We start from the raw sequence: 18,522 nt of genomic DNA, 5'->3' as shown, positions 1-18,522 counted from the left end.
TAAAACCTATAACAATAAAACTGAAAAAAACTCCGGAAATGTGTTCTATATGGTCCACTTGGTCTGTGGTGTAACCCACATAATTTTTCTGTAAGGATAAATAGGTGTGGGTTCTCTAGGGTTAAATTATTGCAACGTCTTCTTTTTCTCAATTTCGTGCACAATTTTTTTTTGCATTTTTGGTTGCATTTGTAGGTCAGAAATTCTGTTAGTTTTCTAATAAACTCAGTAGTGGTCATGACTGCCCACCACTGGGTTTATTAATGTTTTTACTGCCATTATCAATTCAGAAAATAATAAGAATAATAATTAAACTTAATTGATGAAATAAAGACTTAGCACCCTATAAGTAATTACACACTCTACTCACAACATTCAGGTGGAGTGATGTAGATCTAGCAAAGCTCCAAAACAAGACACAAATGAGGATGGGTCACCATCTGGTTGTGAATACAGAGTCTTTATTGTAAAAGAGGTAGAGAGAATACAGGTGTTTCACTGTACAGAAAAAAGACAGCACTGTTGATTTAGTCATTCAAACCATTAATGTGGACTCAGTCACATCTCATTCATTTAACAGGGAGACATGAGCCCGAAGAAAACCAACAAAACAGAGAAACAAACACACAAATCTTTGGATTTTTCTCTATTGGCCTCTCATTCACTAAATGCATTCTCTCTTTTTGAGCAGTTAAAATGAAAAGGATTGTAGCACTAATAATAAAACAGCAATAACATTAATGATAATAATGATGATATAGTGTGCTAAAACAACAATAATGCCATCCCATCCAAACACAAACCTCAGTAACATGTCAAAAGTAGTGGAAAACAAGCCCTACAGTCCCAATAATAAAAGCACATCTGCATGCACACAACACACACATTTTCACTCTACCATTCTTGCACTCAGCTAATCATACAAAGATAATAATGACCAATGCTGAGCGGTAAGGAAAGAAAAAGAAAAACAGTGTACATTTCAAATAGTAAAACCATACAAATGACATACAAAAACAACTGCAGCCAAGTGGGAAGTGTGAAATCATTCTTTATGTCTTTTTTTCATCATCAAACTTTCCATTGCTGTCGTTCAGTGTCGGAAGGCGGAGCCATCAATCAGAGTTTTCTGAGTGGTCGCTGTGGGGCGGGGTGCCGGATGGGGGAGAGTTTCGACCATGCCAGTTCCCGTTGGCCTAAGAAAGGCAACAAAGAATAAACATACGTGATCTTTTTCCTGCCCAGCCTGAAGTCAATTCAAACTCCCTGCTAGCTGCTTCATGTGGTAGCATGGAAACTACTTGCTGATGTTTTTCTGATAGTTCTTTAAAAAATAACACGAGGTCTGTGACACAGAAGAATAAGGAATGCTGGTATGGTGCTGGAAAATAAATTCACTGTTAGTTTTGATCTGGGGTTTGTCAGCAGGGAAATGTAAGCAGTACCTTGAGCCATATCATTTGAATGTGTGTGAAACAGCATGTACCTGGACGCCCATTTGATAAGCAGCCTGCTCGCCGTTCACAGGCGGAACCCCGAGGAACAGGTCAGCAGACCCAGAAAGAGAGAAGGACCCAGACCCTAATGGAAGAAAAAAACGGGACAGAATTGATTCAATCTGGTTTAAATTATTGACTGTTGTAAATTCTGCTTATCATAGTAGATTAGAATGAAACATTATGGAGATTCATTCTGGCCTTTACTCTATTTACAGCAAGCGGATTATTTTAAAAATCAAATTTACGTATAATTTTGGTTGGGTTTAGTTTTTTATACCTCAGAATAAATAAAAAAAAGGATTCATTATTTAAAGACAGAGAAAATATATTTTGTATTTTTATGTCTATCTTAATTGCAACGTCTGTGTTTTGTAGCTATACTCTACCTGAAATGTTTATTTTGTCTGAGTCATAGCTTATCTGCAGCTCATTCACACACACACACACACACACACACACACACAAAAAAATACAAAAAAAGCTGCGTATTATTATTATTATATATCCCTACCAGTTCTACTCTGTGCTAAAGTATACACCTCCTCCATGGGCTGACAGTTGCAGGCAGGACAGGGCAGCAACAGCAGAACATTTTACTGCCGCCAGTGTTGCTGGCTTTTCTTTCACAATCTTTTGTTACCTGTGGAGTTGGGAGTGTGTGGAGAATCGTCACCCTGTCTGGCTCCGAGTGCTGTCTTCATGGCGTAGAGGTTGGCCTCCTCTTGAAACTTGCCAATGTTTTTCTTGTAGCGAATTCTTTTGTTTCCGAACCAGTTGGAGACCTCGCAAAAAACATGAAACAAAGTCTAAACCCTCTGATGAAAATGAACTAATTTGCCACAGCAGCTGGGCAAACTTCAGCAGCAGATTTCAGTCGAACAAAAGCTGAAGCATAATGTCAATAAATCATAAAGGCTCTATCACTGGTCTCACCCCCCCCACACACAAAAAACACATTCTTTTTTTGTCCGCTGACAATAAAAGTCAACTGCATGCAGGTTTAAAATGTTGATTGTCTTCCTGAGACCAGAATACACTCACAAAAAAATAAATAAATAAAAAGCTCAACATTTCCAGAGATTATTCCTGAGAGCATCGTCTGTGGTTTACCTGAGAAACGGTGATCGCACACTGTTTGGCGAGTTCCTCTTTGGCTTCTTCGCTGGGGTAGGGATTGGATAGGTGTGAGTAAAAATACTCATTCAGGACTTCTGTGGCCTGTTTACTGAAGTTGCGTCTTTTGCGCCTGATGCAAGAAAAACAGATTAATAAATTTCTGATTAGGTTTTTATCACTGTTAGCATTTTCTTTATCTGTACCATTCTGAACAGCTATTGTTCAGTTGTAGATATATGAAGTTGTAGATATATGAATAAAAATTTTTAACTAGTGAAAAACTCAAAAGTGAATTCTGAACAACTTTAGTTAGATGCACAGATAAAGCTCCACATTATTCTCAATTTAACAATTTGTGGAATCTGAAACAATATCCTGTGTAAGAAATAATTCATGTTCAAATAGATTTATTCCCCTCATTAACAAACACCAATAACCATTCAGAATTCATGCTTAATATACATCATTAAATGGAACCTACTGGGGTGAGTACTTCACACAACAACAAGCATCTACCTTGCATCAAGGAAACGGGACCTCAGGATCATGACTGCCTCACAGGTGCTTTGCTTCAGCTGGGTCTGGATCGAACTGAACTTGCGGTGGATGATGGCCACCATGCGCTCGATCTCCCTTGGAGTCACAGGCCGTGTGCGCGACTGCTCCCTCAGCAGGTTCATGACATGGGTGGTGAATTCAGTGCACGCCTGGGGGGAAGGGTCGACTGGTAAGTTTACATGCGTATGAAGAAATTAATGAAGTATAAATGCTGCATGTTTGGCAGGGCATTCACACTATTGGAAAGTTTTAAATTATGTTACAAGATAAAATCTCTTTCATTGCTGAATATGAATACAATTTTGGATTTTACAACAGATCTAAGGGTGTTCAGTACAATAGAAACTGGCTTCAGTGTGAAATGAAATTAGTGTTGCTATACTAATGTCCACATGCTGTGATCATCTTCTACAGAGAAAAGCAACTGATACTTAATGTGTTCTTTAACGACTGAAGACCTGAGTGGGTTCTCAATCAGAAAGCAGCTGTGTGACTTAACATATCAATGGATTATGCTTCTGGCGAGCAGTTTTAGTTCAGGCAAGCATGTACAGGCAAGGTCAGTGCTTGTCTCCTGTTGCAACACGGTACCTGCTCATACTTCTCCAGCTCAGTGTGGTAGATACTGCGAATCTGGCTCAACTTGCTTTTGTAGTCGGAGTGTTCGAGTGAGCTGTCTGGTGACATCCCTCCTGAGCTGGTGGCGGCAGAAACAGCAGCGGCAGCACCACCGCCTTTCTCTGGGCCCGCCACACCCTCCGCCAGTAGCATGTTGTCCAGTCGCACCAGCTGCGGGTCCTGAGGCTCGTCCTCCTGCGTGTTCCTCATTGACAGGCCTGCCAATGAAATAAGCATTAGTCTCTTTGTATGTGTAATAGCAACAGACTGCAAATGTGTTATAACAGATTTACAGATGCACGCACACAACAAGCCAACAAAAAAGAATTCCCTATGAAAATATTTTTTTGCACGCCATCTGCATCACTAAAAGCAAAAAAAATGTAATGGTAATGAAACTGTAATAGATGTATTGAAAACAGAACAAATTTTGTCAGCTGTTCATAAGTAGTTCATGAACTATTTATGAACTACTTTTTTATAACTTCACTCTGGACGTCTCACTCATTTTTGCACACAGCCAGAGCTGACGATGCTTACACAGGAATATATGTAATAAAAACCTAAAAAAATCCAGATCTGAATGTTCTCACTGTAATTGCATTGGTGCAAGTGGGATGAGTATGTGATCTAGAACCACATGTGAAAATAATTTAAATCTGATTTGAAACAATCTGATTTTGTGATCCCTGGAAAATATCAGAGTCAGGCAACATAACCATACCAATAAAAATTGGGTCTTTTGACATGTAATGTGAATGCAGCTATATAAAGGAAAATGGATGTACAGTACTGTAATTCTCATATTGTATGACTAATAAATAAATTCTGTGTGATTGAACATTATGAAAATAATCTAAAATAGCTACAGCTAAATAACTGGTATTATGGAGCTTATTGTTTTTATTTTTTAAAAAATAATTTTCACTTGTGTAAAATTTTCAAAAGTGGTATTTTCCATCAAAATAGATTAATTTTGGCAAACACTGTCAGTTGGACATTTGCAGGTAAACACTTGTTAGACAAATTCCATTCATGACTGTGTTTGTGTTTTGTTTTGATTTCATTAGACTGTAATGACACAATGTCAACACAATCATAACGCTGCAACCCAAGTGCTCATAATATGTCAAAGCTCATAAAAGCAATTTTTAGCATCAAATGTAGTACGGATAATGTATAAAAATACGTTAATAACACATAACATTACCAGTTTTCTCCTTGATCTCACACAGGACGCTGAATAATGCAGGTTTCATTCGATGACAGTTAAGTGCGTGTTTCCTGCACATAGAGAAAAGGTGACTTTGAGCTAACATGATTGATTAGCTGTAAACACATAGACTAGTGACATGCAAAGGCAAAACAAAAGCACAAATGTGACTTAAACACCATTATCCACCACGGCTAATGTAGCTAACGTTAGCTCCTCGGTAGCCTGCTGTCAGTTAGCTATTTGTATACGATAGCCCGTGAGTGTTAAATTCAGTTTGTTTGATTTCTTTGAATTATTATTTTATTAACGTGTAATAAAAGTGAAATGTTTACATTATGGGTAATATTAACTGTTAGCTACTTGTAGCCATAAATAGTTAGCTTTTTTAGCAGGCTAACAATAGCTAACGTTGCGATAGCTGCTAGCAAAAAAAAAAAATACGTGTTTACAGATAACAATACATAAAATAAAATTTAAAAAACAACATTTTCTGGATTGTACATCAAGTATATGGATTAAAATAAAACAAACTTTATTTTCGTTAGCTAATTAGTTTGCTACTGGTTAAATATCTTTAACAATAGATTTAAGTTCGGGAAACTTTGTGAGTCGGACTCGACAAAGACACCAAGGGGGGAAAAAAACAAACACTACGACCATAAAACGGGAAATAAAATAAGTTCTCACGAACTTTGCTTGTGCCTCGTCCAAACTTTGGTCGGTGATGGTCATTATTTGCTGCAGTATGTCTCCGATGTCTCTGCGGGTTTCATGTCCGTTTTCTGTGCCCTCGAGGCCCGAGTCCCCGCCGTCCGACCGATGCTGGGAAGGTTGATGAACCGAGTTAAGTGAATGCATCCCAGTGTGGCCACTCACGCCGAGTCCCCGGCCGTTGGAAGGCCCGTTGCCAGTCAGAGGCTGCTGCTGCAACATCTTCAGCGACGCACGGTGGCGACGACTGCTGCCCGTCGGAGCGCACTGACTCACAAAGCGCGATCGGAGGCATCGAACAAAGCGCGATCCCCTAGCGTCTGACAGGAATATGTACAATATATGTGCTACAAGTCATGGCAACACTACAGTATGTTGTTTCAAGGCAGGCTGCATCCATAATTTCGCATTTCCACTCACTACTATTTAGACAATGCACCATCAAGGTTCAAAATTTATGTATAAATAACAACTCCAATGTAGCCACAAGAGGGCACAAGCCAGTGTCTTATTGTGCCGGTCCCAAGCCCGGATAGATACAGAGGGTTGCCTCAGGAAGGGCATCCGGCGTAAAACTTTTGCCAAATCAAAGATGCGAATCAAACCTATGACTTCCATACCGGATCGGTCGAGGCCCGGGTTAACAATGACCGCCATCGGCGCTGTTGACCTACAGGGCGCCGGTGGAAATTGGACTACTGTTGGTCAAAGAAGGAGAGGAGGAAAGAGTGCTCGCACAAAGAGAGAGAAGAGGAGCGCCAAGAGTATAGGACTGAGAGTAGGGACGTTGAATGTTGGAACTATGACAGGAAAAGGTAGAGAGTTAGTTGACATGATGCAGAGGAGGAAGGTGGACATACTGTGTGTCCAGGAGACCAGGTGGAAAGGTAGCAAGGCTAGAAGTTTAGGAGCAGGGTTCAAGTTGTTCTATTATGGTGTAGATGGGAAGAGAAATGGAATAGGAGCCGTGAGCCCCTTCTTGTTCACTATGGTAATGGACAGGCTGACAGACGAGGTTAGACAGGAATCTCCATGGACTATGATGTTTGCAGATGACATTGTGATCTGCAGTGAGAGCCGGGAACAGGTGTAGGAGAAGCTAGAGAGGTGGAGGTTTGTCCTGGAAAGGAGAGGAATGAAGGTTAGCCGCAGTAAGACAGAGTACATGTGTTTGAATGAGAGGGACCCAAGTGGAAGAGTGAGGTTACAGGGAGAAGAGATCAAGAAGGTGGAGGATTTTAAGTACTTAGGGTCAACAGTCCAGAGCAATGGAGAGTGTGGAAAAGAGGTGAAGAAGTGTGAAATACAGGCAGGATGGAACGGGTGGAGAAAAGTGTCAGGTATGATGTGTGATAGAAGAGTTTCAGCTAAAATGAAAGGAAAGGTGTACAAAACTGTGGTGAGACCAGCGATGTTGTTTGGTCTAGAGACAGTGTCACTGAGGAAAAGACAGGAGACAGAGCTGGAGGTAGCAGAGATGAAGATGCTGAGGTTCTCTCTGGAAGTGACCAGGATGGATAGGATCAGGAATGAGTACATCAGAGGGACAACACATCTTAGAGGTTTTGGAGATAAAGTCAGAGAGGCCAGACTGAGATGGTTTGGACATGTCCAGAGGAGAGATAGTGAACATATTGGTAGAAGGATGCTGAGTTTTGAACTACCAGGCAGGAGGCCTAGAGGAAGACCAAAGAGGAGGTTTATGGATGTAATGAGGGAGGACACGAAGGTAGTAGGTGTGAGAGAAGAGGATGCAGAAGACAGGTTAGATGGAGGCAACTGATTCGCTGTGGCGACCCCTGAAGGGAAAAGCCGAAAGGAAAAGAAGAAGAAACAACAACTCCATCCCCTATCTTATCTCATTGACTAATAAACACACTGTATCTTGATAAACCTTTGCTATTTTGGGCTGAAGGACCTCCTCATCGTTGCTTCTACTTCCTTCAGCAATTAAAACACCATCCAAAAACTTTTTTGCAGCTTCCACAGCTGCCTGTTCTCTGTCACATCCTTTCTGAATCAGCAGCCCAGTTGATTATCATGAAAAAAAAAACCCAGTAAAAGCAAACTTGATCCTGATTCCTACCAGGAACCTACTCCCTGACTGCCATATCTCTCCAAAATGAGTTGACACACAAATGAGACGTGGCCAAATTGGTAATAATAGGACTGGATAAGCTCAGGTTTCTTTCATTCCCTGAGTTTTTGTCCTTCATTTTTTTTGCCCACTTCTTCTTTCAAATCCATCCACCCTCGCATTTAATCCCATCACCCAGCTCTGAAGTACACCACACCTGATATAGAGGGCTTTTTCTCTGACAGCTGACGCTGTTGTGGTTGTGTTAAAAACAACACAACCACAACAAAAAACATCTCCACCCTCAGTATTTCCAGAAAACAGAAGTATATAATGTGTGTCAAGGACTGAAGAAACTAACTTGTGTTTATGCATTTTGTTGTCATCATCCAGTGCCATTACAAGCATCAATACAGACTTTCTAACTAAAATAACTTTGCTATTCCTTTATTTTTACTGTTTAATAAAAGTGAGACATCTCTTCTCAGTTGTCTCTCTTTACTTCTCATTTCAGCAGCACGTCAACAGGATGTGTGCCAAAACCACATTAGTGTCAGAAGAACTGTGAGCCTGTTTCAACACGTTTCAGAAGCTTTCAGAATCAAATGCGCGGGAGTGAAAGCAACAGCCTCTTTGGCAGCCTTTAGCCTTATCTCAAATGGACACAACCTTTGTCTGGATCAGTTCTTAATCAATCCAAACAAATGGTTATGTTGGTTTTTACTTTGACAGCAATATTTCTTAATAGCATGACTTGTCAGATGTGGGCCAAGTAAATAGGGGTGGGCAGCTGAAAGAGGAACAGGAAGAGAAGAGACGAGAGGTTACGAAGCAGACAAAGTGCAAGAGCTTTGTTAGTCAGCTCTTCCTCGCAGTGTTTTTTTTCTCCTCAAACTGATTTTTGATCAACTTAAAATGCTGTGCTCTATCTACCGGGAATTCAAGGGATGATGCTTTGAGGACACAGAAGTTGAAAACAGAAAGGTAAGAAAGAAATTTGTGGGGTTTTTTATTTGCTTTTTGGTACAAAAGGCAACTTTTGAGGCACAACATACTGTATAACTGTCAATCGGGATTAACATGAAACCTTTGACAAGATATCCAACACGAATCATCAATCAGCAACTTATCAGCCGTCTGAAACAACCATTCTGTCACATATTTACTGATGTCATACAGCTGACAGAAATACATAAGCGTAATATTTGTTGCTAACACGCTAGGACACGCCAAACTGGTTTGAAACGGAATGAGACAGCTTCTGTCATTCATTGCTCAAGCGTATTACAAGCAGCTTGTGGGTTGATACATATCGTGTGTTTTTATTGAAGCTGTAAATAAAAGAGCCCTCAAAGTTTTTTTGTTTTTTTCTTAAATTTCAGGGATTAACACTTAGATCAAAGTTGAAATGGCTGAAGAGGGACTGACAGAACCGCTCATCATCACAGAGGAACGAGACGAACCTGAGGATTCCATTGTCACTGCGAGCAATTTAGTTGTCATTGCAAAAAGCTGCAGTGAAGAGTTGGATCAGAAAAAGGAACTTACAATAGAGGATAAGAATGAAGACAGTATAGAAATTAAAATGCATTTAGAGGATCAGAGCCATGAAAAACAACAATCCAACACAGAGGTCAACCAGACAGGACTTTCTAAAGATGAGGACAAACAAGAAGATGATAAACCAGAGGAAATTAAGAAGAATGATGGAAGCAATAATCAGAAGGAAGGGCAAAAACAAGTGGCAGGAAGGATTTACCAAAAATCTGAGGAACCCAGTGAGAGAGAGATGGAAAAAGTTCCACAAAGTGATCCTGAAGTGGACGTAAAAAGGTTAAAGTCCCCTGAGCAACAACCTGAAGGGACAGAAAGCCAAGAGGAGGATCCAAAAAAGGTTTGAGAGACGTTCTATTGTTACTTTGTCCTCTGAAATTCACTGTACAGTCGCTAAATTGATAGCTTGTGCTGCAATCAAACCGATTAGTCTCTTTATTCTATAGAAGGAAAACAATCTTGCGGTGGAAAAAGCAGGTATTTTTTTGTAGAGCATGTGGGAGTATGAAGGAGTGGAACAAATTCTTTCGCTGTGCCAACAAATAGTTTGTGCCACTCACTGAAAGCTTTGTCTCCTCCCCTCATTCTTTTTCTGACACCTACATGTATGTTCCCAGGCGCACCGGTTAACTCCTGACTTCCCAGAGGCGCTTTACGAGCTGCTGTTCACCGTCCAGGAGGGGAGACGCCTCAATGACCAGCGCTGTTCCTTCAGGCTGGAGAACGGGGTTAGGAGGAGGAGGTGTCACTCTGAGCCCAACACCAACAAGCCAGCCAACAGAGGTAGGAGTGTTCTGAGAGGCAATATATCCATTAGTCCTACATGTTTCCATGTGCAGATCAGTTAGAATCTTTGTACGCTCTGACCGGCAAATCTCTTTCCTCTCAACTCCTCTCCCACAGTCATCTTTTCCTCCATGACTTCCCTGCAAAGAGAGGAGTTCTTCGAGCTGGTGGCCACCGCTCAAGCTCGCCGGTTGGATGACCAAAGGGCGCAGCTGGAAAGGTCTCCAACAGCCAAACCCAAATCCAAAAGTTTCAGAGGCAGCCTGAAGCAGCTGTCATTTGTGAAAAGGCCGGCACCACTCCCTGCACCCGTTCCAGTGCCCAAAGAGGAGCTGTACAATATGATCCTCACAACGCAAGTGAGCATGTTCCCCTTATACTGTGGCCGAGTGGTAATGTGGCAGCAAAATCATGGTTGCCAGTGTAAAAGCTACACAGAATCGCTTGACCTCATTCATGACTTTATTCATTTTCCCATTTTCCTTCCGACCACAGGCCCAGGGCCGTCTGGAGGACCAGAGGAGCAGAGCTCCTGGTCCCATGGATGATGAGGACTTCTTCTCCCTGCTCCTGAGGGTCCAGGGGGGGCGTATGGACGAGCAGAGAACTGAACTGCCATGCCTGCTGCAAACCTGAGATGGACAATGAAAACTGTCACACTGGGAGTTATCCAGCTTTGGAACATTTTAACCCTAGATTTCCTGTTAAAGCTGGGTTTTGCATTGTAGAAAAAAGAATGAGACACTGCAACAATAATTCTAATTTGAAGCAACAGAGCTTTTAATGTGACTCCTGATGAGTTTGTGAAGTTCAGTGCTGGCTAGGCACTTATTTTCTCATTAGATGTGTTTTCTTATTCACCAAATTTTAGTGTAAATATCTACTGATGGTTGAATGCTACTGTGTGTAGGGAGTACATCATCTACTGGTCTTTACTGTCTCTCTTTCATTGTACAGAAAATATTAAAGAATACCAATAAAGCTGAAGAGGAGATACCAGCTAGAAGACCACACTTCACAAATCTGCACTTGTGTAATTATACAAACTAAAATCAACAAAATATCTATAAAAGCCATTTGCACATATTAACGTACAATTTGTCCAAAATGTTCAAAAGACAAAGAGATTCAACAAAAAATTTACTGAGATTTCTTTTCATTATGTATCTCACACACACACACACACACACACACACACACACACACACACACACACACACACACACACACACACACACACACACACACACACACACACACACACACACACACACACACACACACAACGCACACAGACACGCACACACACTCTCGCAACATTCATGTTAACAGTAACTGTAACAAGAAGATAAACCTTTTCTGTTCATCTTCATAACTAACCATCTTTTCCTTCTCGGTCACATTCCCACAAACATGTGACGGTGTTTTTTATCTGTTTATTCTACTTTCATAACTAATTATGTCTTTGCACAAAAGTCAAAAACATTCCTAAGGAACAATTGTGATGTTCTTTTCAGGTGACAAAAAATATTTTAAGTTTTCCTGGCGTACTTAAATGGACTGAAAATGGGTGTTAGTTGCTGGATTTTTATTTACATGACTGAGACAAAAGCTTTATTAATTTACATTGCATTTTCTAAATGAATGTCGATATTATTTGAAGACGAATTTACACAAAATTGCATGAACTGTAACAATAACAATCATTTACAGTAATGTTTTTCTGTTAGAATATGGATTCTTATTAAAATGTCTGTATTCAATTACTTGTTTCTGGAGACTTAATGTGTATTTTTGATAAACCAGGGCTACAGTTGTCACCAGAAAAAAAAGGTGACCTCTGGTGTTAAATCAACTCAGCTTAAAGTGTGATTAGCAGGTGACGAATGGATTGTGTGTCCTTTCCTAAAACATAGCACAACTATAAAGAGTGTCATAGCAATATGTATGTTAATGGTAAAAATACACTACCTAAATACAAAAGAAAGATAGCACGAAATGTATTTAATCGAATTAAATAAAGAAAGAGCAGCAAAATTGATGAAGATGATGTAAGGTCAAAGGTCATTATAAAAATCTTGATGATTCTTAATTCAGTCACATGATGTGTTCTTCTTCTACTTGGCCTTTGCTCCATATCATCACGGGACTATATGACAGATATTTCAAATGAGAAGAAGAGGAAGCAAAGACATAACATAAAAAAACCCCTAAACAATGACCAGTATATCAAACAGGAAGAAACTACAGCAGTCAGAGGATCTAACCAGGTTATAGTTCCATTTTTAAGAGGACCGTGTTCACTATTTGCATCCTAACACCACATTACAGGAAGTTATTGATCATTCATCTAAAATAAAAGCAACAAGTTATCAATTACTGTACGTAATTTACCAGTTTGAATATTTCGTCCATATTAACAGACAGGAATAAATTTAGAAATAATTCCTGATATTATAATATGATACGACCGTCCTATCCTGCCACTATAGATAGTTAGCTTTAATAGGAATTTTTTAAATCTTATTATTTATTTATTTTAGTTTTTACGAAAACTACTTTTTAACAGGTGATGAGAATATGTCTCAATGTATTTTATGCGACCGTGACCTCCTCTGACGACGCCCCGCCCATATGATGACGTCAACAGTCACTTGACAAAAATGTAGGACTGTCAATCTAAGGATCGGACAAGTGGTAACTAAAGGACGATTTAAAACGGTTATTATATGAATTTTTTGTCTTAATATTTATTCATATATATATTAATATATATATAAATATAATATTTATATAATCCTAGAATGGAAAACAATATCTTTCTGTTTGCTGTGAATTTTGTTTGTCATAATTTTCCGGGTGCCATTAAGGTTATGTTTACGTCATCGTCTCATCCTTGTATTATTGTCCCCGTCCGAAACACGGATGCAGCTGAGTCTGGGAAATACGGTATAAAAACACTCCGAGAGCGACACAAGAATCAATCGGTGACATAAAAGAGAATAAAAACGTGCAGGAAGAGGTGGGTGCACTTGATAAAAGTTCTCCTTTATTGTCAATTGTTTTACTTTATCATCATGATTATTGTAGTAGTCCTGCTTTTCCATCTGAACTACAGATTTAAGCTGCTAATTCTCTAGTGTAGCTTTTATTTGAATCATGAGAGGCAATAATACCGTTGCGTTGTAATAAGTATAGATGAGCATGCTTATAACCTTATAATACTTGTGCAATGTACTAAAACAGCTTGTGTATCGTTTTTAGTTGCATGACTTCAAACTTCAAGTTGTTTTGTCTGCTGTCCAACACTGTTAAAGGTAGAATAATTCGGTTTCAGTTGTTTTGTCTGTTGTTTTTGATTTATTCTGCTGAAAAAGCAGTTTCTGTAGAGGTTGCTTCCCTTTTTTTTTCTTGTTTTTTTTTACAAGTCCAAACACATGAGAAACCAGCAGGTTATGTTCTTTCAGCTGCGTTCATTATCTAATGGCTGAGATCTAACCTGCGTGGGTGAGGGAATATAAGGAAATGAGAAAAGAGAAATGGAATATAGAAGTTAAACCAAACTATGATCTTTCGTTGAACCGCTTCAATTTATTGTTTGCTACTGTTAAAATTTGTCATCTGTTTGGTAAAAACTATTTTTCTTGGTATTAAATAAAAACACAAAAAAATATTGTATTCAAGGAGAGAAATTTGTTGTTGAAAAACAGGACTGTAAATGTATAAAAAAATATTTTCAGTCTAACGTTAAGGCAGTATGGAAATAAGCTAATAATATTTTGACTGACTAATATCCAATAACCTTGTAATTTTAAGGGTATATGTGTGCCTGTACGGATGAATGAATGAATGAATGAATGAATGAATGAATGAATGAATCAATCAATCAATCAATCAATGAACGAACATCTTTCTCTTCTCAGATGCCCCTGCTTTTGTCCCTGCTGATCTTCTATTTGCCACTAGGGGGCGACTCCTCACCAATCAGCTGTTACAACGACAAAGGAGATGCAGTTGATTGGTAATCCGTTTATTCTAGTCCTGGGGAAACTGGACGTTTACAAACACAATTAATGCTATTTTATAAGAGGTTTATCCATACCGTACAAATTAGTTAATTATGGAGTTGCTATGTTTAAGTCTTTACAAACCCCCTTTCTGCCTCTCACACAGATTTACAAGTCATTCTCTCATTTCTAGGTTCTACATTTATAAGCTGCCCAAAAACCACGACAAAAAATCCCACCCATCGGGTGAGCTGTATTTACTGCTGGACAAAGGAAGCGCAGGATGGACTAATGGGAAGGGGCTGGTGAATGACACCACTGGAGCTCTGGGAAGAACAGTGGGACAACTGTACTCACAAGGAAAGGTCGGCTTCCTTTAGGGGTCTTTGTGTCTGGAACAAAAACAGATCAGATACTTGAAAGATAGAATAAATCATAGGAAAGTTTTATTTATTTGATTTGAGATTATCTTTTGACCAAGTGTGATAAAAATGTTCCCTTAACTTTCACAATGAAACTGTATTTTATTCAAACATAAACCTTTTGGTTTCTCCCGATATTAGAAATCTGCTTTACTTTTTCTCGCTTCTGCTTTTGTCTGGTTCAGCTGTAAGACTTTTCATTTTATAGACACGCATTTAAATCAGTGGTAAAATAATCTTCTTGATGTTATCAGATCACCCGTGTAAGAAACTGAGAATAAGAACTGAAAGGTAGAGCAGTTGTTCAGCTTTTTGCAGCTGGTCTGTTGGAGGGATAAAAAAGTTTAAATGACACTGTCATATAAAAACATAGAAACACCAAATTATCAATGCTATGCTCGTTGTTTACTATTTGTTTTAGCTAATTCTTATGTATATTCGTCATGAATTGTGTTTGATATTTCAATCACAACTTGTTCACAGGAGACGGCTCTAGCTTACATCCTTTACAATGACCAAGATCCAGGTCCTCACCTGAGTGACAGACAGGTTGACAACAGTGGAAACACAAAAGGACACACAAAAGGTGAACATGGGAGCTCTGCTTTGCTGTATGGGAAAAATCTGAAAACAGGGAGAATAAATAAACACGAATCTTAATTCATGCTACTAAATTCATAAATTTGTTCTTATGGTAGAATGGGAGAAAAAAACACACAAAAATAGCCCAAATTTGTCTCAGTATCTATCTCAGCATCTCTGTTCCTCAGGTGTTGTCCTGTTGGATAAAAATCAGGGCTTCTGGTTGGTCCACAGCACCCCTCACTTTCCACCAGTACAACAGGCGGGGCAGTTTTCCTACCCCAGCAGCGGCGTGACCAACGGACAAAACTTTATCTGTGTCACCTTCCCTCTGGACCGATTCCAGACCATCGGTAAGACTGGAGTTCCGTCATGTTGTCGGGGATAGTAGAGACAGAATTACCTTCACCTATTTTAGTGGAACAGCTCACTCACTCAGTTGTGTTACTCTTTCAGTTTGAGTTTAAATTTAATTTACAGTGATCCCAATAAATGCTGTTTAAAGTTTTCCTAAGAACATTTTCCGAAATGCTAAATTTGATCTTTTTCTCCACCAAGACGGTTGTGTTTCCCTCTTAAGTTTGTCTTTTATTTTGTTTGCTTTGACGTCTGTTACTCAAAATTTCTGAACGACTTAGATGAAATATTTGGAAGCGTTACTGTTGTATAGATTAGATTAGATTAGATTAGATTAGATGACATTAAACTGAACCTCAGTGTCTGCACAGACTTAAAATACTGAGACCTGAAAATGCATTGATGATTACTCTGCAAATGTAACAGCAGCATTCAAAATGAGCTGCATAAGCAATAAAGAGGGGGGTGAATACCTTTGAGATATTTAACAGTAGCTTCAGCTACCGTTGATGCAGCAACACCTGATTATCAAGGTAAGCAGGTGACATCCTGGTGTCGCCCACCACGCTGCCTCTGTGGTTTCCTGGCAGATCCAGCATTTCGCGCAGTTGCTATGGCAGTGCCTGGGGTAATATAATTAGATTGAGGTATGTTACCATAGCGATATCAGCCCTCTCACGCTGCAGCATTGCATTTACTCTGTCACATTCTTGCCTCCCCAGCTGGGATTCTGAGAGGGCGACACGGCCCGACACGGAGGCGCCGTTTTGTCAAACATCAGACGATGATCACAGGATCGACACGTTTGACATTCGAGCACCTCTGCAGCGTGAATTTACACGTGAATGAGATCTGACATCATGCTCAGAAATATCTCTCCAATATGTGACGCTGTGTTGTCACAAATATTTGCTTTCTCGTTTAATAATTTCCCCAATTGCAGATTTAATACTCACAGCTATTTAAGTTGACAGCAAAGAAGCAAACCAGGTGATTAATCCAATCGCTACTTTATAAAGTTAAATGACAAAAACTGTAATCCATCACTCAGTGGATCTTTTCTGCGTTACACAAGTAATATTTAGCATTTTAGCTTTGTAGTTTAGCGTTAAAATATTTAGAATAGCATCGCAAAAGTCATGACGATTCGTTTTGTGGACACCATCTGTGGTTTTGTGTGTTTCTTTCACTTTAAGTATTCTTCCGTTGCTATTCATTTACTAAACTTAACGAAGTGTGATTCTGGAGCGCCGTTAAATCTTGATTTGTTTTGCACCACAGGAGAGCAGCTTCAGATCAATCAGCCTCATGTGTACGACTGTAACGTCCCAGACTCCTTGGCCCCGCTGGTGCCTTCGCTGGCCGCTCTCTGTGAGAAACAACGTCGGTCTGGTCACGTCTTTCCACCTGCCAAGACTTTGTCCAATCGCAGCGTGACCCTGACCTCCAAGGACGGAACCGATTTCATCAGCTTCGCGAAGGGATCTTCTTTTCGAAACGGTAGGACGTTTATGGATAAATAAATGTTTTGCGGCGGTCAGTTTCTTTTGTGTGAGATTCACCTTGAAATTCCTTTCAGATGTGAAGAAGCCAACGTGAGCCAATGGCAAAGTATTTAACAGAATGCACACAATTTACTGGCAGGAAAGTCTTGGAACTTATTCCCACTCATCCTCCCTCTCTGCCCCGTCAGACCTCTACCACTCCTGGGTGGCCCCCACCCTCCAGTCAGACCTCCTGGTGCAGTTCTGGATCCGCTCCAGGGGCATCCTCCCCTCCGACTGCTCGCTGGGCTGGAAGGTCCTGGACATCACCTTCATCAATCCAGGACAAACGTTTGGTTTCAACCACAGTCGGGACCACTCCAAATGGGCCGTCAGTCCCGAGGCTTCCGGGGCTGGAGGGGGGTGGGTGTGCGTGGGAGACATAAACCGGAACAAGGCGGAGATGAGTCGCGGCGGCGGGACCGTGTGCCTGCAGGACCCGGTGGTGTGGAAGGCCTACCGGACGGCAGCGCTGGAGTGCGAAGCTTGTGGGGGAGGGACGACACAGTGCTCATATCCAGATGGACCCAGAGGGGTCAGCCGGGCTTCAGACAAACTGAAGTTAAAGTCAAATCTGTGAACGTATTGATTCTGGTTTGGGAATTCCATTTTGAGTGGTGAAATCACATTGAAGGGAATCATTTATCGCATTTGAGACTAGAAATTATCTGCATATCTGTTTCTATCTTTCTCTACAGTTTGGTGATACTTCTTGAAGCACAAGGTGGGAAAAAGAAACATCCAAAACAGAACGACTTAAAACCGATGTAGGACTTCAGTTTCTTCATGTCGGACCCCTTCGCTCACAGTGAGAAGCTGATGGAGACAATATGTTTCTGGAGCCTTTGAGGCACAAAACAATAAAACATTTGAGTTGTTCGTAACGATTAGCGGCTGTCAGCGACAGCCGTTACCGTCCACTCTTCAAACTAAACCCGACAAGCCTGGAGGAGCTGCAGGTTCGGCGTGAAGCGAAGCACTCCATTCTAAAGAACACACAAGCCTCAAAGTGCCTCTGGAAATTAAAAGATTTTTTTAAGTGTCTTAAGAATCGCTGGGTTACTGAAAGAAATGAGATGATTGCCTGTTTAGATCTGCATTAGCTGCTTTAACTGATTCGATCTCAGGGATCGTGTCAAGCTTACCCGATTGATTGTTTCATGGAAATTTAAATGCATGAACAATAAGTACATGCGCTATGCAGCCTTCAGCACACACACACACACACACACACACACAAAACACACACAGTTCTCTGCTGACATTGAACTACACACACGTTGAAACTGAGGTGAGACACATGCTTTAATACTGCATTTCCTTTAAACCGGCTCGATATTCTCTTTACTTTTATCGTTGCGTCACATTTTTTCCAAACATAAATTCATTCTGACCTTGTCTTTGCTCGGAGATAAAACTGCTGGCTGTCTTGAATCAGAACAAAGAAAAATAAAACTATTTTTTTTAACGATCAC

At 40.2% G+C, this 18,522-nt stretch overlaps 3 protein-coding genes across 4 annotated transcripts; 2 read left to right on the top strand and 1 right to left on the bottom strand.

Annotated features, from left to right (window-relative positions):
- Positions 1 to 441: 441 nt before the first annotated feature.
- pbx2 (pre-B-cell leukemia homeobox 2) lies at positions 442 to 6,058 on the bottom strand. The gene is made up of 8 exons (XM_068323017.1): positions 5,699 to 6,058; positions 5,002 to 5,075; positions 3,765 to 4,009; positions 3,132 to 3,322; positions 2,610 to 2,745; positions 2,140 to 2,281; positions 1,487 to 1,581; positions 442 to 1,196 (listed from the first exon to the last, which is right to left on the bottom strand). The coding sequence occupies exons 1-8, from the start codon at positions 5,938 to 5,940 to the stop codon at positions 1,116 to 1,118; spliced, it is 1,206 nt and encodes a 401-aa protein (XP_068179118.1). The 5' UTR covers positions 5,941 to 6,058; the 3' UTR covers positions 442 to 1,115.
- Positions 6,059 to 8,402: 2,344 nt separating this feature from the next.
- Positions 8,403 to 11,938, top strand: LOC137601583 (G-protein-signaling modulator 1). The gene is made up of 5 exons (XM_068323837.1): positions 8,403 to 8,779; positions 9,178 to 9,689; positions 9,967 to 10,132; positions 10,253 to 10,494; positions 10,631 to 11,938. Exons 2-5 carry the CDS (start codon positions 9,204 to 9,206, stop codon positions 10,769 to 10,771), a joined length of 1,035 nt encoding a protein of 344 aa, XP_068179938.1. The 5' UTR covers positions 8,403 to 8,779; positions 9,178 to 9,203; the 3' UTR covers positions 10,772 to 11,938.
- Positions 11,939 to 13,039: 1,101 nt separating this feature from the next.
- dnase2 (deoxyribonuclease II, lysosomal) lies at positions 13,040 to 18,518 on the top strand. 2 transcript variants are annotated; one of them, XM_068322843.1, is made up of 7 exons: positions 13,040 to 13,157; positions 14,059 to 14,156; positions 14,336 to 14,507; positions 15,048 to 15,150; positions 15,335 to 15,499; positions 16,785 to 17,003; positions 17,197 to 18,518. In XM_068322843.1, the coding sequence occupies exons 2-7, from the start codon at positions 14,059 to 14,061 to the stop codon at positions 17,625 to 17,627; spliced, it is 1,188 nt and encodes a 395-aa protein (XP_068178944.1). In that variant the 5' UTR covers positions 13,040 to 13,157; the 3' UTR covers positions 17,628 to 18,518. The 2 variants fall into 2 exon arrangements, with proteins under 2 accessions (XP_068178944.1, XP_068178945.1); XM_068322844.1 differs by lacking the exon at positions 13,040 to 13,157 and adding an exon at positions 13,432 to 13,452.
- The last annotated feature ends 4 nt before the right edge of the window (positions 18,519 to 18,522 follow it).

This window comes from Antennarius striatus, chromosome 9 (assembly GCF_040054535.1).
Source record: "Antennarius striatus isolate MH-2024 chromosome 9, ASM4005453v1, whole genome shotgun sequence".
NCBI classification, from domain to species: domain Eukaryota; kingdom Metazoa; phylum Chordata; class Actinopteri; order Lophiiformes; family Antennariidae; genus Antennarius; species Antennarius striatus.
Note: the sequence above shows the minus strand (reverse complement) of the source record. Positions and strands in the feature narration are given on the sequence as shown.

Coding starts and splice junctions, on each gene's coding strand:
- pbx2 (XM_068323017.1), bottom strand. CDS start 5,940: ATGTTGCAGCAGCAGCCTCTGACTGGCAACGGGCCTTCCAACGGCCGG. Junction 4,010..5,001: donor TGAGATCAAGGAGAAAACTG/GTAATGTTATGT, acceptor TTTCATTGGCAG/GCCTGTCAATGAGGAACACG. Junction 3,323..3,764: donor AGCTGGAGAAGTATGAGCAG/GTACCGTGTTGC, acceptor CCTTCCCCCCAG/GCGTGCACTGAATTCACCAC.
- LOC137601583 (XM_068323837.1), top strand. CDS start 9,204: ATGGCTGAAGAGGGACTGACAGAACCGCTCATCATCACAGAGGAACGA. Junction 10,133..10,252: donor CAACAAGCCAGCCAACAGAG/GTAGGAGTGTTC, acceptor CCTCTCCCACAG/TCATCTTTTCCTCCATGACT. Junction 10,495..10,630: donor ATATGATCCTCACAACGCAA/GTGAGCATGTTC, acceptor TTCCGACCACAG/GCCCAGGGCCGTCTGGAGGA.
- dnase2 (XM_068322843.1), top strand. CDS start 14,059: ATGCCCCTGCTTTTGTCCCTGCTGATCTTCTATTTGCCACTAGGGGGC. Junction 14,508..15,047: donor AACTGTACTCACAAGGAAAG/GTCGGCTTCCTT, acceptor ACTTGTTCACAG/GAGACGGCTCTAGCTTACAT. Junction 17,004..17,196: donor GGGATCTTCTTTTCGAAACG/GTAGGACGTTTA, acceptor CTGCCCCGTCAG/ACCTCTACCACTCCTGGGTG.